General features: G+C 40.8%; 1 protein-coding gene and 1 pseudogene across 3 annotated transcripts in view; one reads left to right on the top strand and one right to left on the bottom strand.

Annotated features, from left to right (window-relative positions):
- The window catches only part of MAOB (monoamine oxidase B), a 111145-nt gene that overhangs the window by 66032 nt on the left and 19841 nt on the right, over positions 1–25272 (bottom strand). For 2 of the 3 annotated variants that reach the window (XM_019943583.2, XM_019943582.3), the window contains exon 2: positions 526–620. In XM_019943583.2, the coding sequence (XP_019799142.1) occupies positions 526–620 (95 nt within the window). Of the gene's footprint in view, positions 1–101; positions 223–525; positions 621–25272 lie in introns of those variants that run through there. The other variant, XM_073799323.1, reaches the window with a different exon arrangement.
- LOC117310107 (non-histone chromosomal protein HMG-14 pseudogene) lies at positions 8552–8892 on the top strand (annotated as a pseudogene).

Genomic DNA, 25272 nt, shown 5'->3' with positions numbered 1-25272 from the left:
TATTTGGTCCTAATTCAAACCTTTGAAACTGCTCTTATGTTCAGTAGGAAGTTTTCTATATGGTTATGAATTAGCTTCACTTGAAACAACTAAGGACCAACCTTTGAAGAAGAGTGACTAGAAAAACTTCCTATGTTTGAACATGTCCAAACATAACTGGATTCCTAATAGTCAGGGACACCAGATCAGGTCCTCCTCTTCTGTTTTTGTTTGTTTGTTGACTATATAGTTCTCTGACTAAAAAAAAAGGGAACAGACATTTCACAAGCTCAGTGGTCTTTGTTTTATTCACTAATGTATTTCAAACACCTAATTATTGGTGCAATCATTTATTGGGCAAGTGCCAAGTATCATGAGGTGAGAAAAGGGACAGAAGAAAAGGGTTGAAAAGGAAGCAAATTGAGAGGCTGTGGAGAGTAATTTTCACTCTCTTAAAAAGAGTCAAATGAAGTTCAAGACCTTCAGAAAGAAACAAGAAACTCAGCTTCAGTGTCACGTTTCTCCCGCCCATCATTATTGTCTTACCCTGATGGTATAAGTCCTGCCTCCCACACGGTCCCGGGCTTCCAGAACAATCACATTCAGGCCAGAGTCATGCAGGAGTTTGGCTGCTGTCATACCTAGGAGAAAATACAAGAAAAAATCAGAATCAAACACTTTACAGGGACTCCAGATCAGCTCCTCATGTTAACAGCCAATGAGAAAAGTCCATGTTAGCTCATACACATGGCTTATCATCACGCTCAAGTTATTCAACTTAAGGTGGCTAGGGTTTCTCAATAGAGATCCAGAGTCCAAGTCTGGGAAACCAACTGCTATTTCTAGAAAGAATAAAAGGGATTTCATTTTTGGTAAAGGTCTCAAATCTTAAAAACTTCTTTGGGGCTTCCCTGGTGGCGCAGTGGTTGAGAGTCCGCCTGCCGATGCGGGGGACACGGGTTCGTGCCCTGGTCCGGGAAGATCCCACGTGCCGTGAAGCGGCTGGGCCCGTGAGCCATGGCCGCTGAGCCTGCGCGTCCGGAGCCTGTGCTCCGCAACGGGAGAGGCCCGTGAACCGCAAAAAAACAAAACAAAACAAAAACAAAAAAACTTCTTTGGTCACTATATCAAAATGTCTATCTTTAAAGACTAAATTACATGATTATGTGTCTGACAACATGAAAGAAAACACAAAGCCACACAAAAGAGAAATGTATAAGCCCCAGCAGACACAGGACGAAATGGAGCCACTGACTTCATTCTCAAGGCAAATCTGAAAATCCGGTAAACTGGGGAGTGGGGGGTAGAGTCTGCCTTCAAAACATGTGAAAGGACCTAAGCTTTACTATTAAAACCGAACTTTTAGAAGTTGATGTAAAGTTTCAAAACCAAGGACATAAGATTCAACCCACTTAATTGTCCTAATTCCCCATATGATCCATCACTGAAGAATGAAATGACTCCATTCATTCATTCATTTAATTATTAATGTCGTCAAAAATACTTATTGTATGCCTACTACATTTCCACCACCACGAGTTCAACTTAAAAAAGAAAAAAGTTTTATTGAGGTACATTTACATACAATAAACCTTACCCAATGGGTTCAGTGAGTTTTGATAAAGTATAAAGCTTAGCGTAGAGTTCGAATATGTAGTTTTTGGTATAAGTACATCCTGAATGTAGTTTTTGACCTCACAGATCTTAAAATTCTGCATCTTTAACTTACAGAGTTTTCTCAGACAAGAGAACTCTGGTGCTCTTACCACAATAAACTGAATTTGCTCAGTTCCAAATACCTTACTCGTTTGCTTTATGAGACCAAACAAAATCAAGGAAATGACAAGATGCTGTGCCTTACAGATAAGTGAAACAGTTTCTATCCCGTCTTTTAAAAATAATAGTTCTGGGACTTTTAGATCACACTAGTGTGAAAAAAAATGATTCCCACAAAAATAGCTAATATTCATATAGTGCTCACAACATTTGAGATGCTAGTCTAAGTGTTTTAATGTATATTTTTAATGCTGTGAGAATTCAGTGAATTCTCACAGCAATCCAATAAAAAAGGTACTATTGATATTCCTATTTTATGGCTGGGGAAACTGAAGCACAAAGAGGTGTCCAAAGTCACATAACGAGCCAGCAGCAGAGCCGGGCAGTTTCGTTCCAGTGTCCGTTTCTATAACCACTACGAGTATTGCTTTTCACGGGGCCTCAGAGCCATCCTTTTCATAGACCGCATCTCTCAATTTTTGTTTCAGGGAGAGATTACATTTCAAAAGATATTTTTCACTTTGTTTGGACCAACGTGTTTTTAAAACACATTTGTAGGGACCTCCCTGGTCGTCCAGTGAGTAAGACTCTGCGCTCCCAATGCAGGGGGCCCACGTTCCATCCCTGATTGGGGAACTAGATACCGCATCCACGCCACAACTAAGAAGTCCGCATGCCACAGCAACGATACTACGTGTCACAACTAAGACCCAGAGCAGTCAAAATAAATACATAAATATTACATAAGTAGAATATTCTAAAAAAAGCACACACACTTGTATCTTGTGGTTTGATAAGAATCCATGGAACATAAGATATGAGCCTACCGTAAAAGCCACAATGAAAAGCCGAGGCTTCATTCCCCCTCTCTGAGCTGCCCTAAAAGAAGAAACCTTTTTTTTTTTTTTAAACAGTCTGATGTGGGGCTTCCCTGGTGGCACAGTGGTTGAGAATCCACCTGCCAATGCAGGGGGCATGGGTTCGAGCCCTGGTCCGGGAAGATCCCACATGCCGCGGAGCAACTAAGCCCATGCGCCACAACTACTGAGCCTGCACTCGAGAGCCCGTGAGCCACAACTACTGAGCCCGCGCACCACAACTACTGAGCCTGCGCTCTAGAGCCCGTACTCCACAACAAGAGAAGCCACCGCCATGAGAAGCTCGCGCACTGAAACGAAGAGCAGCCCCCTCTCATCACAACTAGAGAAAGCCTGTGCGCAGCAACGAAGACCCAACGCAGCCAAAAATAAATAAATTAAAAAAAAATAAAGAGGCTAATGTGAAATTCCATTATTTGAGTTAATCCATCTTCCGATCCCTGTCCTTGGGTGCAAGACCGGGACTTCCAGTTGGTGGTGGGGTGATGGTGCCAAAGTCCACAGCCCCATGAGCAATGTGCACAAGCACTGCAGAACCCTAATTTAGAAATACAGGGCTTGGATTTTTAACTCCAGTTTCCTAATTTTACCTTTATAAGGAAAAAACAAAGAGAGAGAGAAAACCTTTCTATTTAGAGTCAAAACTGCAGATGATTCAATGCTGTTTCTCTTATCAAGCATCAGTTCAACCAATGAAATATGAAATAACATGCAGCCATAGTAACAGCTGCTATCGTGGAATTCAGATACACTTGCTGAGCATGTTGAGGCTTAAACAAAAGGGCTCAGAACGAAACACAACATCACTCATATACACTAGCATTTTTTTTTTTTTTTTTTTGCTGTACGTGGGCCTCTCACTGTTGTGGCCTCTCCCGTTGCGGAGCACAGGCTCCAGACGTGCAGGCCCAGTCGCTTTGCGGCATGTGGGATCTTCCCGGATCGGGGCACGAACCCGTATCCCCTGCATCGGCAGGCAGACTCTCAACCACTGTGCCACCAGGGAAGCCCCTACGCTAGCATTTTATATTCCACAAAAGGTACTACTGGGTAAGCACAGTTACCCAATAGTATCTGATGCTAAACAGAAACATTTACTAAAACAAGCCAGGGTCTTATCAAATCATTGAATAGCGTTCTTTATGCTCATGTGCCTTAAAAAGGCATAAATAGAAATTACAAAAATATCTTTAAATAGGGCAATACGAGAATATGTTGTTAGAAATACCTCACAACTTGTCTCACTCATGCTTGTTGGATATCAACTGACAAAAACTGATTTGAAAAATAATTGACGCAAATACCAATGGCTTAAGAAAGTCCCTGCAAGTTTAGGAGGAGGGAATTTTAGGAAACTGAAGAAGAAACTGAGGAGTTGGAGTCTGGCCCGGAGCTGATTAAGATTGTTAAGATGTATAAACAACAAGGTCCTACTGTATAGCACAGAGAACTATATTCAATATCCTATGATAAACCATAATGGAAAAGAATATTAAAAAAAGAATGTATATATATGTATAACGGAATCACTTTGCTGGACAGCAGAAATTAACATAACATTGCAAATCAACAAAACATTCTAAATCAACTATACTTCAATAAAACTTTTTTTATAAATAAAATAAGATTGTTAAGATCTCAAGGGATTCCTTAGTGATGACTGGCAAAAGGACTAATGGTTTGATTAATCAAAGAATAAGCAAACAACGAAGTATCCAGAAGTGCCCCAGCTTACAACAGGGTTGTTTCCCAAGAGTTCATATTTATGTCAGTCATTTGGAACTCTTTTTTTAAATAAATTTATCTATTTGTTTATTTTTGGCTGAGTTGGGTCTTTGTTGCTGGGCGAGGGCTTTCTCTAGTTGTGGCGAGCGGGGGCCACTCTTCGTTGCGGTGCGCAGGCTTCTCATTGCAGTGGCTTCTCTTGTTGCAGAGCACGGGCTCTGCAGGTGTGCAGGCTTCAGTAGTTATGGCACGTGGGCTCAGCAGTTGTGGCTTGCGGGCTCCAGAGCGCAGGCTCAGTAGTTGTGGCGCACGGGCTTAGTTGCTCCGTGGGATCTTCCCGGACCAGGGCTCGAACCCCTGTCCCCTGCATTGGCAGGGGGATTCTTAACCACTGCGCCACCAGGGAAGCCCCCTTTGGAACTTTTAACACATTTTGCCATAGAACAAAAATATGAGAGATGGTACATTCTCTGGGAAGTCTGGGAATTTTAAAATGCAATACTATTGTGAAAAAAAAATCATAAAGTAGCAGAATTACATTTGCCCTAAGAACACTAGACAGTGTAATTGGCACAGTTGAAACAGGCAATCATTTCCTGACACAATGCAATAACAGCTAAAAAAAAAAAACCCCACAGTAATAGCAGCCACCATCATAAAGCATTGAGGATTGCTTTGCTGTGTGAAGAAACAGCATTTCATACATAATGCTCATCGGATTTTCACCACAGTGCTGAGAGGTATTATTATCCTCATTTTAAAAAGAAAAAATGGAGGTTTGGAGACATTCACTGACTTGCCGTAGCTTATACAATTAGTAAATGGCAGGGTCAGGGTTCAGCCCCAAACCTGAACTCTTAGCCACCACCCACGGACCAAAAAGGAAAAATTTTAAATGCAGTAATCTATACACTGATTGATGCAAAGTGTTTTAAAACATTCTGCTCTCCATCTAAATAGAAGAATCTTAAAATATCAGTTTTTCTCTTAAACAGATATTTAATTTTTGCAACTAATTTAGAAACAAGCATATAATGACTTCCTACTTTTAAAAAGCTAATTAAACTTGAGTTTAACATGCAGGATCATTTCACAATGATCATTTGGCAACTTCAGAGGCAGCCCCTATGTGTCCCTGACAGGCCCTTGATAAGATCATCTCATTTGTTACCTCTAAATGGTGCAGGATCCGTAGTATTTTGGCTCAGGGAGTCTCCTTCGGATGGATAAGCAAAGCATGGCGCACCTTACTAATGGTAGACTGAAGCCTAATGCCATGAAATGATCAAAATATTTCATCTCCCTTCCCAGGTAATTCACTTGGAAAATGTTTCATCAAAGTGATGACTATTTCAATTAAATTATTTGGATACTTCAATTTGGATTAGACACTCAAGTTATTTAAAATACCTAAACATCAGTGGTTTGCAGCTTTATTAACATTCTGTGCTTCCAGTTTTGTGCCACGGAAAAGGGCCGAAGAGTAAAATACTGTAGGAGACTGAAAAGTACACAGTGCAGGTAACAAAAGGGCCTCTTCTTGCTTTGTCGATATGTCTCATGTCCTTCCTATCAAAACCTGATCTTTAACAGAATTTGTCAGCATTTTCAAATGCAAAGTTAATTGTTTTGAAAACATTATGAAACATCAGTACTTCAATATTACATAAAGACTTTTCTCAGTTTAAAGTTACCAAAAAAAGTACCGTGTTAACCGAAACTGAGAAAAAAAATTCACTGTACCTCAAAGCATCTCTACCCTTATAACACTGGTAAACCACATAAGCACTCCCTCAGAAAGGATAAAAGCCAAAAGTATGCAAACAGCCCTCATCACCTCTGTCACTTCTGACAAAGCAAATGGTTTTATGAGAAAATTCTAGAAACAACCAAGTGACCTTCTGATCAAAGAATTGGAATTCTTTGATGTCTCTACAGAGAATGCCTTTTCAGTTATTTAACACAAACATGCACACACAAACAAAAGGGTCTGGGGTAAAAAGAAAAATATCACCAATGTGAGATTAAATTCATTAAAGGAGAGCGGCATTTGTAGGTAGAATTCAGACGTTGATTGTTGAACTCTTCAACACAGAGTAGAGGCAGGTAAAGATATCACTGAAAACAGGAACATTTTATTCCCAATGTTTTACATATAAGAATTTATCCTCCTAACAACTCTATGAAGTGGGTAGATGTAAAAAGAGAAGCACAGAGAGGCCAAGTAATATACCCAAGGTCACACAGCTGGCCAATGGCAGAGCCAGTATTCAAATCCAGACAATCTGACTCCAGATAACAAACATGGCCAGCAGCCTTTACTAAAGGGTGAAACACTGAACGCCTTCCATAGAACATCACGAACCACATAAACATCAGGGTCACTGCTAGCACATTCCATACCTTTGTGTAAATGACAAGAAGGTGTTACAGGGAAGAACAAAATCTGACTGCATGCTGGATCTGTTTCTTTTACTTTAACCTTTGCTTCCCATTGCTTTTGTTCACTAAAAGGATACTGTCTATACATAATGGCCTGCCTCAGGGAACCCTGCCCCTCTCTGTGAATGTTAAACCAAAGTGCCTTTGTTCAAGGAAACATCCTGACCCTGTCCACCTGTGAATGGCTGCAAGAAAGAAGAAATTAACACATTCCCTCCCTGAGGCTGGCCATTCCAGGTGATATTTGCAAATGGCCTTTTAACCTTACTTCCTCACCTCCTCCCCCTCTTTGTTCTATAAGAGAAACTGGCATCCAGACCCCATAAGATGGTTCTTTTGTGACACTAGTCTGCCATCTTCTTGGTTTGCTGGCTTTCTGAATAAAGTCGCTATTCCTTTGCCTCAACACCTTGTCTCCCGATTTACTGGCCAGTTGAGCGGTGAGCAGAGCGAGCTTGGACTCCGTAACAAAGGCACACACTCATGGCAGGTGAATTTCAAAAAGGCATCCTTTCTTTGGGTGAATGCAGCTCACATCGGTGCTTGGCTAGCAGTGTGGGCTGGATTACAACCCCTCTTTCATGGCATCAGCCTGAAGCTTATGTCATGGCCTTGAAACTCAGAAAACTTACTTCCTGAATGATAAGAATTTAATTATCTAGTCTGTGTCCTCGATGCCAGTACACAGTTGGCACTTACATGTTTGTTGAATGTATTCATTTAATACCCTGCAGCAAAGATGACATTTAATTACTTAGTCAAGAAATAAACAAATGGCTGAAATGGTGTCTATATAAACATAATATATTTAATATAGTATAGGAAGCTAAAATATTGACACACGTTGAAACTGATTTCTTCTCGTCACACCGGAAATGGTAAAGGGATACCCTTGACTTCTTCAAAGAAAAAGAGCTGGAAAGAAAACCAGCTAACCAATTATAATAACCACCTTATATTTGTACAGCACTACAGTTTCCAATATTCACACACATTGAGTTCTTAACAATAAGCCTTTGAGGCTCTCACTGTTATTCCTATTTTTCAGATTAGAAAATGGAGTCTGGGAGAGATTCAAGAGCTTGCTCAGCGTTACACAACTAGCGATGGCAGAGCTCGGTCTAAAATCCGGCTCTGTTTTTGTGAACTGTGTGTTCTTCATTAGTCACATTACTTCCTGTAACATACAAGGGCCAATGTTGTTAAAAAAAATTCTCAAAGCATGCCGAGTTTTAAAAATAGAATATTTCTTTATTAACTTTCTTGGAAAGACTATATTGATAAAAACCACCTGGAGTCTGTCAGTGCCCAAAACCCTGGGACCAAGACATTTACAGGGAGATCTGAAGACATTTAGAGCGTCGCAGTGCCCTCTAGGATACCGCCATTGAACTACTCATTAAGAGGTGCTTTGGGCCCCGCCCCCTCGCCTGGGTCTGGGGCCCTGCCAGACGGCGGGCGGGTAGGGGCGCCCAGAGCGGGGGCGGGGCTCAGTGGTCGAGTGACGGCCCGCCTCACCTATTCGGGGCCCGGGCCGCGGCGCAGTGGGCCCCGTAGCCAATGGGCGGGGGGGGGGGGGCCCGGCCGACAGGGAGAGGGAGCTCGCTGCTGGGGGACAAGGGGGGAGGAGGGGGCGGGCTCCCAATCCGGTTCCATCCGGTTCTCCTACCGCCTCCGCCGCGGGTCGCAGCAGCGACCAAGCAGCCTAGCTTCGCGAAGGCTCTCGGCGCGCCGCGGCCCGCAGGCACCCGGCTCGCGCCCGCCCCGCTGCCACGATGCCCAAGAGGAAGGTCAGCTCCGCCGAGGGGGCGGCGAAGGAGGAGCCCAAGAGGAGATCGGCGAGGTTGTCAGCTAAACCGACTCCTGCAAAAGTGGAAACGAAGCCAAAAAAGGCGGCAGGAAAGGATAAATCTTCCGACAAAAAAGTGCAAACAAAAGGGAAAAAGGGGAGCAAGGGAAAACAGGCTGAAGTGGCTAACCAAGAAACTAAAGAAGACCTGCAGAAAATGGAAAAACTAAAAATGAGGAGAGCCCAGCTTCTGATGAAGCAGGAGAGAAAGAGGCCAAGTCTGATTAATATCACACACCTGGTCCTATCAGTGGTCCCTGTTTCCCTTGTACAATCCAGGGGAATATTTTTATCAACTATTTTGTAAATGCAAGCTTTTTAGTAGCTCTAGAAACATTTTTAAAAAGGAAGGAATCCCACCTCATCCCATTTTTTAAGTGTAAATGCTTTTTTTTAAGAGGTGAAATCATTTGCTGGTTGTTTATTTTTTGGTACAACCAGAAAATAGTGGGATATTGAATATGGGAGGCTTTGATTGTCTTGGGTGTCAGCTTAACATTCCACAGATGGAGGGTAGCTTTTCTATCCTATAATACAAAGCACACTAAATGGCAGTTTGGAGTCAGTTGTGCATTTAATGTCTTAAACACTTTAAATTACTTCTCTTCCCACGTTGTTTTTGGTAGAATTGTTTCTTCAAGCAAACCACTGACCCCTTGGTCTTGGCTCTCCTGGGCAGAATTTTGTGCACTCTGTAACATCTTTGGTCGTGGTAGTCCAGTTCTTCTAGTAACTGTTAATGTGCTGTGAACGATTGACAATTTGAGTATGTAGTGTATGTGATATTAAATTGTGAATTAGTGGGACTTAACGATGTAACAGCATATCAATATTTGAAGATATTGGTACTTGATATCCTGTGATGGAAAATCTGCCCCCAAATTTTAAGCTGGAAAGTCACTGGAATAACTATTCAGAAAAGAATCACAACTACATGATTTTTTTAGGTTTTTGGTACGTATGTTGAGAATTGTGTACCAAGTGAAATGTCTGTGTACCGATCCTCAAAACAACCAATAAAATCTCAATTATGAAAGAAAAAAAAAAAGAGGTGCTTTGGCCAAACAGTTCCTCCTCAAGTCCAGGCTAACTCCTCTTTCCTGAGAACGCACCGATCACAACTTTCCTGAAAACTGAAACAACACATGATATAAACCAAACATATCAATGTGTATGTGCTATCACTTTGATCACTGAGAAGCAAAGTCTAGAATTATGTTATTCACATCTTGTCCCCAGATATGAAAAAGACTCCAAGCCCTCTTGGAAGCCCTTTGCTCTGTTTTCTCTTAGACAGTCAAAATATACAACACAAAAACAAATGGCAATAGCTTCTAAAATAAAGAAGACCTTTGCTGAAGCCTCAGGCCATGTGATGATTTATGCTCTTGAAAAGGAGAAAAAAAACATCAAGCTTTCATGAGTTGCCATAGAAACCTTTCTCCAGATGCGGCTGCTTCTGAGATACTACAATGAGACTGCCTTCCAAGGCCTTTCAAAATACATTTAAAACCATAAAAATTGTTTCATCACGCTTTACATGTAAATTATTGCATTTCCCTAAAATGTCAGCAATCATAATGAGCCTCGTTTCATAGCCAAGCTCTTGTCTTTTTTTTGTCGTGTGAAAGGAGTGGGTTCTCTTTCGTGTATTATAATCATGGTAGACAAAATTTGTTTCTGCTTGACCTCAGTATGGTCTCCCATGAAAAAAGGAGACAAACCCAGGGCTTCCCTGGTGGCGCCGTGGTTGAGAGTCTGCCTGCCGATGCAGGGGACGTGGGTTCGTGCCCCGGTCCGGGAAGATCCCACATGCCGCGGAGCGGCTGGGCCCGTGAGCCATGGCCGATGAGCCTGTGTGTCCGGAGCCTGTGCTCCACAACGGGAGAGGCCACAACAGTGAGAGGCCCGCGTACAGCAAAAAAAAAAAGGAGGCAAACCCAGAAATTACAGCCTTGTCTTTCCCAAATTTGTGTGTTATAGTCTTCATTTTAAAAATTGTTATATAAAACTAATCGTTTAATTCACCTTTTGGAAATTCAATGGAATATATATAAATAAACACACACTCCTTTAAGAATACTGTTTTTTAAGTATCGAAAATAATCATATGATGCCACGATAGTTTCCTTGACTGTGATTTAAGGGTGAAATATCTCTGCCCTCCTATGGATTACCAACATGATTTTTATTTTATTTTTATTTATTTATTTATTTTACCAACATGATTTTTAGAATCACAAACATCTTTAAGGTAGAATATAAAATAGAGATCCATTCCCCCTTTGGCTCACCCACTCCCTAGATCTTAGTCTCTGAAAGAGCTGGGTGTTACAAATGCCCAGAAGAGGGTCACAGGCCTGCTGTAGAATACTTTGAACACTTCTTCATTTCAACATCTCCTTTCACCAAAAATGAGATGATTAATTTGGAATTCTAGAAGAACAGAATAAAATGTGGACATTGCCAAGGAAAAGAAATCTGGATGAGATGTGACAAGTAACTGGAAGAAATGAAGTTACAAAGCAGTCATTTGGGAGCCTAGTTTGGAGCCTGGCCCAGGAGTTTTACTTTGCTGCTGAAACACCCTTGTGAGCCAAAGACCAAGGCAGTCAGCGGTGTGCAAGGACCAGAGTAAAAGGAAAAACATAGCCTCATTCAAGGACAAGGCAGAACATTGTCATTCTGTAGAAAAGCTCTATGCCAAATAGGTCTAATGGGCTTTATGACCTTGACCGAGTCCCCACCTTTCTGGGCCTCACTTTCCCCATCTGTAAAGTGAATGATTAACCCCCTTTCCATTCTGTGATTAATCTACATGAGAGAGGACAACAATTTTAATTAACCTGGAATTTCATTACATAGGTGGTGTCTTCATAACTCCAAAGCATTAGCCCAAAGTCTGCCCTGCGGAGCATGAAATTTGAGTGACATCAATAGGTGTTAATAAAAAACATGTGAATTTTGTTATAATAAAGGCATTGTGATAAAAACAAAAAAACCAAAAAAAACACGTGATTTTTGTGCTTGTTGTACGACAAGAAAATGCAGATGCAAACAAAGCTGGTTAAGGATAGGCGTGCTAAGGTAATTAGAGGCAGGAGGTCCCGATGTCTGTGGCTTCCTTTGAAATGCATCAAAAAAAGAGGGATTGACAGATAAAGAGAGGGATGGATAGATGGATAATACGGAACAAAATATAGCAAAAATGTTAACTGTACAATCTAGTTGGTAGGTATATGAGTGTATAATTCCTTGAAAATTCTCACAATAAAAAATTCTGGAAAAAAAAAAGTTAAATCGGGTGGTTAAAAGGTACAAACTTCCAGTTATAAAATAAATAAGTCATGGGGATGTAATGTACAACATGGTGACCATCGTTAATGAGACTGTATTGTATATCTGAAAGTTGCTAAGAGAGTAGACCTTAAAAATTCTCATCCAAAGAAAAAAAATATTTGTAACTATGTGTGGTGATGTATGTTAACTAGACATATTGTGGTGATCATTTCACAGTATATACAAATATTGAATCTTTATGTTGTACACCTAAAGCTAATATGTCAATTATATATCAATTTTTTTAAATGGCTATAAAATCAAAATTATGAAGATGATTACTTGAAATAATAGGTGGGTTTTCTTAGATTATACATATTTTTAATTGCAAAATACTTAAGGTTTGCCCAACTTAAAGATGAATGGGGCCTCCCTGGTGGCACAGTGGTTAAGAATCTGCCTGCCAATGCAGGGGACACAGGTTCGAGCCCTGGTCCGGGAAGATCCCACATGCCGTGGAGCAACTAAGTCCGTGCGCCACAACTACTGAGCCTGCGCTCACTCTAGAGCCCATGCACCACTACTACTGAAGCCCGTGCACCACAACTACTGAAGCCCGCGCACCTAGAGCCTGTGCTCCACAACAAGAGAAGCCACTGCAATGAGAAGCCCGTGCACTGCAACGAAGAGGAGCCCCCGCTCGCCGCAACTAGAAAAAGCCCGCGCAGCAACAAAGACCCAACACAGCCAAAAAAAAAAAAAAAAAAGATGAATGAAGCATTGTTTAAGTACAAATGTTTGCTGACATTTTCTGTATCAACAATGGTGTTAGTAATATGTTACCAAGCTGCTGTAAAATAAAATAAAAATAAACACACATACACAAAAAGTTAAACTGGTTTCTATCCAGCTGGACGTATTGCATACCTCCATCAGGAGATACTATATACTATTTACATAATTTCTTAGTCTCTATAACTTATTGGGGGACAGGAGATGGAAGTGATTTTCTCAAGGGCAGAAATGTCTCCTTACATATTTTGGGGAATACTACCTAAAGCAACTGGTCCATTTGGTCAATTTGTAGCCATTGTGGCTACAACTGGTGGTGGGTTGGTCACAGAATCCCCTCTCAAAAAAAACCCCTCCTCTCTTCCTCCCTACAAAACAAACATTCTCAACCACACTACTGTCCTTAAGCTGCACGTTATCAAGGAGTTGATATCCAAGCCTAACGTGCTTCTAGAAAAGAACGAAGCCTAACAGGCAAGGCACCACAGGGGTGGGAAGAGGGTGACTGTAATATACATATTTGGAAAGGGAGCTTCGTGGGAAGGCTGGAAGTGTACTTAGTTCCACCAAGTGAAAAATGGTGAAACAGCAGTGTAAGAAACTAGAAGTTTCCCTCTTTCTTCTTCTTTCAAGACATGCAGTGCTGCAGGAAGGCCCATGGGCTACCAGTTTAGAACCTCTGCTCTAAGCTATCTGGACCTCATCTCATTAATAGGGATACGGCTTCAGCAGAGGTCACCATTTTCTTGGGTTCTTACTGATTCGTCAGCTCCTTGCATGGCTTCAAAGATAGCAGCTCTTCCTGTTCCAAAGCAGGGCTCTTCATCAAACCAGTAAGGAAATTCCTAGTCTTCATTATATTTACAATGTAGGGATAACTGACAAACCTGAAACTAATGAATGATCATATCCTATCCATTTTCCCAGGTTTTTTTCTGACTCGTAACTTGGGCCCAGTCATTTGCCCGGGAGTCTGTGTCTGAAACCTGGAATTTATCCTTGAGTTTTCCTGATCCCTTGTCCCATCTTACCCTTAATGCCCTAAAGATCCAGCGTGACTTCACCTCTGCCAACTTTTCTAGCTTTATCCTTCTGCTCCCCACCCTGTACCTTATACTCTAGCAATATTGAATCCCCTCCCCCTGTGGTTCTTCCCATATCCCACACTGTTTAGTGTTTCCAGGCCTTTGTTCTCCTGGGAAAATTTCACTTAATACCATCTCATCCCCCCAAATATAGCTCAGGCTCTAGACAATTTGCCCTACCCAACTGTCTCCCCCAAGGTGTGTATGAGCCCTGAGTCACAGTTACCATAGCAATGAATAATTTACCCCTTATTAGAGCACCTACAATAAGAATGAGGAGACCAGGGCTTCCCTGGTGGCGCAGTGGTTGAGAGTCCGCCTGCCAATGCAGGGGACACGGGTTCGTGCCCCGGTCCGGGAAGATCCCACATGCCGCAGAGCGGCTGGGCCCGTGAGCCATGGCCGCTGGGCCTGCGCGTCCGGAGCCTGTGCTCCGCAACGGCAGAGGCCACAACAGTGAGAGGCCCGCATACCGCAAAAAAAAAAAAAAAAAAGAAATGAGGAGAACGTGGTGGGCCTGGAGAAGGTAGGCTGAGGCAGAATTTGCATCTAAATCCCCAAGAATATTTTGGGAGCTCTATAATTTTAAACTTTTCACTCAAATTATTTTTGGAAAGAGGCTTTTCCTGTTATTTCATACCAACTGTTTGGAGATAGGGTGAAAGCTCTCCATGTCTGGCCAAAAGCCACCTTGTGGTTTGATAAAAGGCTTCCGGAAAGCCAAAACAAGCTGTCAATGTTTGTGCAGACAGGGCCTCAAATGGAACTCAGATGAAGTTACTTGTATGTTCATTAGGTTCAATTCTTTTTAGGGAAAATTATACTCTCAGAAAGAGTAAAAAAGGATCACTCTAAATCTCAGTGAGAGGTCCTGGACTCAGTTGTTAGGTTCATATCAGAAGAGGACCTGCCACACAAAAATGAACGCTAGTGCCAAAATGTATAGAAAAACAGAATATCTGTTGCTGTCTGGGCAAATTATCTCAGGGGTATCTGTAGCTGGGATCCAGTTTCCTCATTCACTTTAGGACATCTACTCAGTTACCCCAAATCAAAAACAAATTGAGGTGCTTTTAGTCAGAATATCTAGATTTCATTCTGAGCAGTGGGCCCCAACCCTTACCAATCCAATTGTCTTAATTAATTCCTTGTGTGAAATTGGCTTTGTATCACTTCAAAAAGGAAGCATTCATCTTTCTGAAAAATTAGACATCTCTCATATTCAGGGTCTACCATTGGTTAGGTGATGAAATTTATCCCCTCCTTTAAACCTCAAGTTCCCGACCTGTAAAAGAGTGGAAGTATTTACTCCCTACCTTACCAAGTAGCTGTGAAAAGAAATTGAGGCAAAATATATAAGGCTCTTAGAATATTGCCTGTTGCATGGTACATACTCAACAAATATCTGTTCAATGAACGGATCCAACATCTTAGGAAGTATTTGGCTTTGAAATTGGAAGAATGGGGTTCTGACCCCACTTTGCCTCTTAGGCACTGTGGAATCTTGGGCAAATAACTTCTGAACTCCTCCTAATTCCAATCTGTAAAACAGGGATGTACCTTGCAGGCAGAGTTGAAACAAAGATTATGTGTGCAAAATTACTTGCATATATTGGGCCTGCTGTTGTCATATAGTGATAGGCAGGCTGGGCCTGCCAAGGAATTAATCATGCCTCTGCTTCCTTAAGTTCCACCTCCCCACAAATACTTATTGGCAACTCAAGCCTTTTTATAGCATGTCTCATCAACCTTTGATTCAGTATAGATGATTTATCTATAGACCCATGTCTTACAATATTGGCATAACATCCCAGGTTTTATTATTTCTTCAAACTGTGCATCACACAAAAAATGACTGGGTCTTAAACCACCTTCTTTTTAACCTATAACAAAACAAATGGATAAATTGTATCATAGATTGGACAAATGCCCACTGACCATAGCAGAAGAGGTAAAGCAATTTTTTCTCTATTGATAACATTTTTATCATGGACTTGGAGCAATCTAAGCAGTTATCTTTTTTTTTTTTTTTGCGGTACGCGGGCCTCTCACTGTTGTGGTCTCTCCCGTTGCGGAGCACAGGCTCCCTAGCCGCTCCGCGGCATGTGGGATCTTCCCAGACCGGGGCACGAACCCGTGTCCCCTGCATCGGCAGGCGGACTCTCAACCACTGCGCCACCAGGGAAGCCCAGCAGTTAGCTTTTGATTAATCATCCTCGGGGAGAATATTTTAATATCTCTTTTCTAAAATTAAGACTATTATATTTGACAGATACCTTCACGCAATTAAATGAATAATGTTTTTGAACCGTAGTATGTAATTTCCCACTGTCCAAAATGGCTATTTCATGCCTTTTCTTCTTCAACTTCCATGACACCACCTCCCCTGCCCCCAGCCCTCTTCGACTGATGACTCTGCTTCATTTTTTATTGAGAAAATAAAAATATCATCTTTCCATAATAAATCCAGCTATATACCTTCACCTGTGCCTGCATGTGTTGCTTTCTCTACGTCTTATGACTTAAGTGAAGTGGCTTCTTTAAGGAAGTCAACCCTCGCCACTCTCTTGGGATCCTATTCCCCCCCAGGGCTTTGATCCTCTGATCATATACCTTCTTTCCTGCATCATCAATTTCTCCCTCTCTCCTGGATCACTGTCATCGACACACAAACCTGCTCTGGTATCTCTCATCTTCAAAAAACCTAACTGCCCCAATATCTCCTTTTAGCTGCAACCCCTTCCCTCTGCATCTCTTCATAATACTTCAAAGAGTTATCTTCACCCATTGCCTCTATTTCTCCACTTCACTTCAGTCAGGCTTTCATCCCTACCATTCAACCTAGACTACTCTTGTCAAGGATGTCAGTGATTTTCATATTGCAAACCCAGTGGTCCAGTCTGGGTCCTTAGATTAATTGTTCTCTTAGCAGCTTCTCCTCTTGTCCTCCTTCTTATTCTCTCTCTCTTTATTTACAATGTCTGTAGGATCTGCCTTAATGTCTCTTTTCTTGGCCGCGCCGTGCAGCTTGTGGGATCTCAGTTCCCCAACCAGGGATCGAACCTGGGCCAAGGCAGTGAAAGCCGAGAATCCTAACCATTAGGCCACCGGGGAACTCCCTCGTCCTCCTTCTTGACCCACTGTCTTCACTTGTTTCTGGGCCCCACACTTCCTTGGGTTTCTTCCTCTCTAACTCTGCTTCTTCTCAGACTCCTTTGCTGGATTTTCTCCTCTTCCCAGCTTTTAAATGTTGGAGAGCCCCAAGACTCAGTTCTTGGATCTCTCTCTTTTTTTTTTTAATCATTCTTGGGTGATCTCACTCAATCTTATAGACTTGAAGCTTCAAGCTTGATATAGAAATTGCCTACTTAATTGTGCCTTCAGCTATTTAATAATCATCTCAAACTTAACATATCTCAAAAAGAGGTCTTGAGTCCCCTCCACCAAACCAGTTCTTCTGCAGTCTTTTCCACCTCAGTAATGGTACCACACTTCACCCAGTTGTTCAGGCCCAAATCCAGGAATTATCCTTGTTCTTTTTTCCCCCTGGCCACTCCACCCTCCAATCAATACATCAGTAAGTCAACTCTACCTGAATACAACCATTTCTTAGAACCCATACTGCTACTACCTTGGTCTAAGATGAAAGCATCTCTCCTTTGGACTATTGCAATAGCCTTGCAACTGCAACTGCTTCCACTCTTACTTCTCTGTTTTCAATTTACATAGGGTAGAATATCCTTTAAAGCCAAATCAAATTCAAGACATTTCCCTGTTTCAAATCTTCCAACGACTTACATTGCAAAGAGGTAATCCCACCTCATTACTTAACTTACAGGGCCACATATGAATTCACTCTTGCCTACGTATCTTGCCTTAGTACCCATTTCATCCCACTCCAGCCATGCTGATTTTCCTTCTCTTCCTTGAACACTTCAAAGTTGTTCCCACCATAGGGGCTTTGCATCAATTGTTCCCATCTCCCGTAATACCCTTTTTCCCTGATACTTACATGTTCAACATCTCTGATCTCAGCTTATACCTCACCTCTAAGGAAGAGGTATTCCCTGACTCTGCTCCATCACACCATCTATTTTATTTTTCATGGATTACTTGCCACTGGTAGTACTTTGTATGTATGTATGTAGGTAGGTATTTATTTGGTTGATTTATTGGTTATTTACTGTGTGATCCTCCTCACTAGATTATAAGCTCTGTGAGGGCAGGGTCTTAGTTGTTTTGTTTCCTACTTTATTCCCAGAACCTGGGAGAATATCTGACATGTAGACAGCCTCAATAAATATTTGTTGCTGGCATGAAACAACTCAGACAAGTCAACTAGTTCAGCTGCAAAGAATGAACAGGGGCTCATTTTGCAAAGAACTTACTCTAGTGGGTTCATCAGAATGCATATCTACTCAAAATCTGATGTATCACAAAACTTATTTTAATGTCAGTGTGACCATTTGATCACAAGTGCCCTTTAAAATTTTCAACCCCAACTTTTCTGTTCCAAATATCTTTTTAATTACAAACTTATTCCAAAAAATTTGCAAGGAAAAAAGTGTCAACATAGAAATGGAGTCTTCCACCTGGAGAAGGATTCATACAGGTCTCCAAATATCAACAGTACAATGTCAGCTCCACAACCTGCCTGCCTCACATCTAAAGGTTACAGAGTTTCCTTTAATCAATAACAGAGTCTGGGCACCCATCAGAAAACTAAACTATTTCCTCAGCCGAAGATCACTTGAGCATCTGATATTTTAAAAAGGTATTTTAAAGGCTTTGTTAATTATGAATTCCTCTGGGGCATTTAAATCTTAAGCCTGCACCATTAGGTTGTGGAACAGAAAGGTACCTGGTCTATGTTGTACCAGCTACTTACAGAAGTTTCTTATACATTAAATGTGTTTTAATATTATGCTCTAGCTGAAATTGTGTGTGTGTGTGTGTGTGTGTGTGTGTGTGTGTGTGTGTGTGTGTAACTACCTTAAACAAACTCTGTACTCGCAAGCTTTGGGCATAGCACCAAGTTGTAATACCAATCTGCATTCCAAGTTGAAAGGTGAAACCACCTCTCATTAGAGGTGGCTTCCATCTTGTTAAAAGGAGGTGTAATCCAGACCTGGGGGTCCTCTGATCCTTGACAAATTCCTCCTAGACAAAGGAGCAAATGGAACTGAAAATGCCAATGTCAACACTTACACCCACAATTGCAAATATACATTTAACAGCCTTTAGTAACAAAATTCTCAATCTAGAAAGTTATGCTGTGATGTTCTGTTCTTCTGTGCCCCCTTGTCCAGCTGAATTTCTGTTTGATTCAATGAGTCTATTTCTGGGGCTCCTCTACTCTGTGTATATCCTTGTGTGGGTCTCCATGTACGTTCTTAGCTTAGTCTTACTATGTCCATCTGTATCTCACACTTCCCCAGTTCCTTCTGTCTCTCATGACTGACCCAACTACAAAGCCAATAGTTATCTATTCTCCCATCTGTTGACCTTGGCTGGAAATACATAAGTGATTTGGGAGTCATCTTAGCACAGGTGAAGTTTGAAACTGCTACGTTCCCCTGGGGGTTTGTAAAAGTAGCAGAATCACAATACAAGTTTCGCATAGAATAATACCACAAGGAAAACATGTTCAAGGAAGTCTACTTATTGGACCAAACCATTTTAATTGCAGTATCAGAATCATCCCATGGCTTTTGGCCAGACACCTGGGTGTGAGATCTGTACATTGGAAGGGGTCGAGAAGCTCACAGAAGACTACCTGCATTAGAAGGGCATAATCGTTCTCAAAGAGCATTTAAACATCTTGGTTAAAGTTTTTAACTGTAACCAAGAAACATATATGTAAATACTGGTTTATTCAAAAAGAAGAATAGATTCCACCCCAGATTCTAACCACAAATGAAGAAAAAAAAGAAATAAAAATAGCCCTCCCAGAAAATGTAACTGACTAATACACACAAGAAAAATGTTCAACTTTCTAGTAATTAAAAACCACCATTTTCATCTCTCAATTTGAGAAACTGAGAAATACCATTTTCACTTGCAATCTGAGAAAGACTGTAAAAAAAGGATGATATTAAAGGCTGTCAACAATGTGATGAAACAAAGCTGGCTAGAATAGTAATTGGTAAAACATTTGAGAGAAGCAACTTGGCAGTATCTGTCAAAAACTTTCAAGTATCCATATCTTTAAATCGGAAATTATTACCTTATGATTCAATTCCAAGAAATAATATCAAATGTGGAAAAAATATCATTCCTAAAGATCTTTAGTGCAGCGTCGTTTATAATAACAGTGCACACACATAGTACATAATGTCCAATAATCTGGTATCAGTTAAGTAAGCTATGGTAAGCTTATTTGATATTAAATTGTGTTCATAAAGACTGTAATAATGTGGAAAATGCTTATGTTTTAATATCAGGTGAAAAGATATAAAATTGTGTTTGTTCTATGACTATAAATATAAATGTGTGACACACACACACAGAGAAAACAAACAAATGCATGAAAAAAGGTTGAAATAAAATATACCCAAATGTTAAGAGTGGTTGTCTTTGGATGATAAGACTTGAAAATAAACTTATGAAAATAATTCATCCAGAATTAGTAAAAAAAAATTATTAGTTGTGATGAGTAGTTTCATTTACTGGGCTATTTCCAGGATTCATTGTATAAATGATTGACTTTTTGTTATAAATTTATACTTTTTAGAGACCTAAAATTAAGCACTTAGAGTTACATAATTGCAAAACTTCTCTGTAAATCAGTCTATCTGCCTTTGTATTGTCACTAACCTTCCCTATTTCAGAAAAAAATTGTATGCAAGTAAATTGACAAAAGTGCTTTCCCAAAGCTGTATATCAAATCTAATAAAAATAAACTCAACTACTTGAAATTTTATGAAATTTACTTCAATTACAACCTAATGATGACAGTGGGGAAAAGAGCGAAGGATGTACATTATTTTTTCAAGGCTCAGGAGCTGTTTCCCTTAATTGCTTTTTCTTTGAACACCACCAATACATCTTTATTAGATTACCCTGTAAATTTTGGAACTTAATGACATTGTTTATATTGTGCTTTCTAAACTGACGAATACAATGCAATTATCGCTCACCCATTAAGGGATTGAATTTGGCATCAAGATCTGTATTCCAGGCTCACAGGCCAACTAAAATGCCCCAACGTTCATAGGAAAATTGCTACTAAGGAAAATACTTATTATATGTTAAATATAATACTTAAATATACACATAAATATATTCATGTAAATATACACATTTTATATATAAGCATATACTTAAATACACCAGTAAGTATTTTCTTTGGTCAGGGTTTTCCTGTGAATGTTGGGGCATTTTGCCCCAGGGATCTATCTCTTCCAGTCCCAACCATCTGGGAAAAGCATACGGGAGAAGCAGGCAGCTTAGCTGGTCAAGCCCCTCCTGTCTCCTTCCAGTTTCCTGGACTAATACAGTCAACTTCTCTTCCCAGAAGGCAACACAAAATACCATCTTTCTAGGTGCATCCACTACGTGGTATCCAGAAAATCACTGGAGATGACATTTTAAAATCTTAGGTATAGAGAACAGACCTGTGGTTGCCAAGGGGGGTAGGGGAGGGATGGATTGGGAGTTTGGGATTAGCAGAGGCAAACTATTATATATAGAATGGATAAACAACAAGGTCCTACCGTATATACAGCACAGAGAAATATATTCAATATCCTGTGATAAACCATAATGGAAAAGAATATGAAAAAGAATATATAACTGAATCACTTTGCTGTACAGCAGAAGTTAACACGTTATATATATAATATATATATGTTATATATATTATATATATGTTAAATTATATACATTATAAATTATATATATTATATAAATTTTAAAAAATCTTAGGAAGATGATTCTCAAAAGGTTAAGCATAGAGTTACCATATGACCCAGCGATTCCACTCCTAGGTATCTAACCAAGAGAAATGAAAACATATGTCCACACAGAAATTTGTACATGAATGTTCATAGCAGCACTATCACTATCCACGATAGCCCCAAAGTGGAAACAACCCAAATGTCCATCAACTAATGAAGAGATAAACAAAATGTGGTCTATCCATACAATGAAATATTATTCAGCCATAAAAAGGAATGAAGTATTCATACATGCTACAATGTGGATAAGCCTTGAAAACATTATGCCGAGTGAAAGAAGCCAGACATAAAAGTCATTTATGGTATGATTCCATCTATATGAAATGTTCAGAACAAGCAAATATCTAGAGATAGAAAGTAGATTAGTGGTTGCCAGGGGCTGAGGGTAGGCGGGTAGTGATGGTGGTGGTGGTGATGGGGAATGGAGAATGACTGCAAATGGGTGCAGGGTTTCCTTTTGTGGGGCCAAAAAAACTCAAAAGTTACATTGGGGTCATGATTACACAACCCTGTGAATATATTAAAAACCATTACACTGTACACTGGAAGTGAGTGAATTGTATGGTATGTGAATTGTACATATCAACGAAGCTGTCATTTAAAAACTTTAAGAAGATGAAATTTTAGAACTCGATAAGGTTTACAATTATTATCATTCCTTTTTAAAGTTATGTTGAGGTTTTGATGAAAGATGTTGTAACAGGTGTTGTCCATGCCCCACCCCCCTGCGTCCCCTCCTCATTCGTTCCTACTTAAGCCCCTGACTGACTCTGCCTCACAACTCAGTGGGGATAAATGAGGAGCATCCTCCACTGTCTCCCCCGGGGTCCCCAGCAGGATTGAGCTCCAGTCACTCACAGTGGAAACAGGCTTGAAAATTCATCCTTTTTGACTTCCTTACCTCCTCTAGGCTTCCAAACCCCTCTGGGGTTTGCTGGGATCACTTCCCAAATAAATGACTTGCACTCACATTCTGTCTTAGGGTCAGCTTCTAGGGGAACCCAAGCCAAGATACATGCTACCCTTTCTTCCCTTCTCAAACAATAGCCATATCTTGCCCCACTAGAAAGATCTAGAATGATGATAATTGGTCAAGTTATTAAAAGAAAAAACAAATAGATTTAGAATTAGATCTTGTTGACTCGGTTTTACAAATAATGCCGAGTTTCCTTCAACTGCCATAATAACTACAGCCCATCTTTACATACCAGGCTGCATGGGAAATGTGGTGGCCTTTGGAGCAGGGGTCTCTGGAGCCACTGTCTTCCCTGGGGTTCCAACCAGAGGATTCTGAGACCTCAGCCTACAGGTGTAGAAGGAGCACCTCCCAGTGCAGTGCTGTGGATGGGGCGACTGCAGCGTGTCCAGTCCATGGAAACAGCAGCAAGGGCTTCAGGGGATCAGAGCAGGGACACTAGAGCTGGCAGAGACTAGCAGATGGAAGGTTCCAGAGTCAGCCAAGTTTTGGTGAGTAGGGAACCCTACTGTCCTCTGGGGTTCAGTTAGCATGATGGCCCTACTCAGAGGGACAGAACAGCAGACGCCATGGAAGCACTGCCACCAAAGTACTGAAAGCTTAAAATTGGAAACTTTGTTGGTACTCCTACATGTTGAATTCTTGCTGAAAAGTTTGGTGAGAATACTCAGGTCGTTTCTGAGAACGATGAACTAATTGTGTTCCTTAGCAAAAACCCACCAACTAACAAACTAAAACCTCATGATGAACAGAATAAATGTATGACTGTTTCATTTTTGGTATTATATTTTCCAAAGTATACCATCCTCCTAGTTTATATATATATTTTTAAATTAATTAATTTATTATTTATTTTTGGCTGCATTGGGTCTTCGTTCCTGCATGAGAGCTTTCTCTAGTTGCGGCGAGTGGGGGCTACTCTTCGTTACTATGCACAGGCTTTTCATTGCGGTGGCTTCTCTTGTTGCGGAGCACGGGCTCTAGGCCCGTGGGAGGGCTTCAGTAGTTGTGGCACACGGGCTTAGCAGTTGTGGCATGAGGGCTCTAGAGCCCAGGCTCAGTAGTTGTGGCGCACGGGCTTAGCTGCTCTGCAGCATGTGAGATCTTCCCAGACCAGGGCTCGAACCCGTGTCCCCTGCATTGGCAGGCAGATTCTTAACCACTGCACCACCAGGGAAGCCCCCTAGTTTATATTTTCAAAGATGGGCCTGTTCTGAAACTCTGGGAACCAAATGCATTTCAGAACTTCGAATTTTTCAGATTTTAGAGTGACAAAACAGTACGTAGGTGTATATTATGTAATAGTCCTAATGACAACTGGGACAACCACTCTGAGATCACCTGCATTATTATGTCTGCAGTAAAACATATGACTAATAGCAAACCAGACACATCAGTTCTGGTCAGCTCTTACTGAAAGCTCCTGAAAATACTTTCAATTTTCAGAGCTCTGGGTGTTTGGGAATTGCAGATAAGGGACTGTGGCCTATATTATGGTAGATTAGAGTCATAGCTGTCATCAAATAAGTGCTGAGCACATGGATGTTGAAAATGGGACAAGAAGATTCAGGGAAAACGAGGACATTCCCTTCATTAAAAATATAATTTTGCCAGCCAACTAGGTGGTTTAATAGTTACTAACCAATCATCAGAAGAGCTAAACAGACATTTCTCCCCAAAAGATATACAGATGACCAAGAGGCACATGAAAAGATGCTCAACATCGCTAATTATTAGAGAAATGCAAATCAGAACTACAATGAGGTATCACCTCACACCAGTCAGAATGGCCATCATCAAAAAATCTACGAACAATAAATGCTGGAGAGGGTGTGAGTAAAGGGAACCCTCCTACACCGCTGGTGGGAATGTAAATTGGTATAGCCACTATGGAGAACAGTATGGAGGGTCCTTAAGAAACTAAAAATAGAACTACCATATGTTCCAGCAATCCCACTCCTGGGCACATATACAGAGAAAACCATGGTTCGAAAGGATACATGCACCCCAATGTTCATTGCAGCACTGTTTACAATAGCCAAGACATGGAAGCAACTTAAATGTCCATCGACAGATGAATTGATAAAGAAGATGTGGTACATGTATAGAATGGAATACTATTTACCCATTAAAAAGAATGAAATAATGCCATTTGCAGCAACATGGGTGGACCTGGAGATTATCATACTAAGTGAAGTCAGACAAAGACAAACATCATATGATAGCGCTTATGTGAGGAATCTAAAAAAAATGATACAAATGAATTTGTCTATAAAACAGAAACAGACTCACAGACTTAGAGAACGAACTTATAGTTACAGGGGGAAGGATGGGGTGAGGGATAGATTGGGAGTTTGGGACTGACACGTACAGGCTGCTATATTTCAAATAGAGAACCAACAAGGACCTACTATCTAGCACAGGGAACTCTGCTCAATATTCTGTAATAACCTAAATGGGAAAAGAACTTGAAAAAGAATAGATACACATATATGTATAACTGAAAAAAAATGAACCCTGTTACTTGGGAAAA

The sequence above is a fragment of the Tursiops truncatus genome, chromosome X (genome assembly GCF_011762595.2).
Source record: "Tursiops truncatus isolate mTurTru1 chromosome X, mTurTru1.mat.Y, whole genome shotgun sequence".
Classification (NCBI taxonomy): domain Eukaryota; kingdom Metazoa; phylum Chordata; class Mammalia; order Artiodactyla; family Delphinidae; genus Tursiops; species Tursiops truncatus.
Note: the sequence above shows the minus strand (reverse complement) of the source record. Positions and strands in the feature narration are given on the sequence as shown.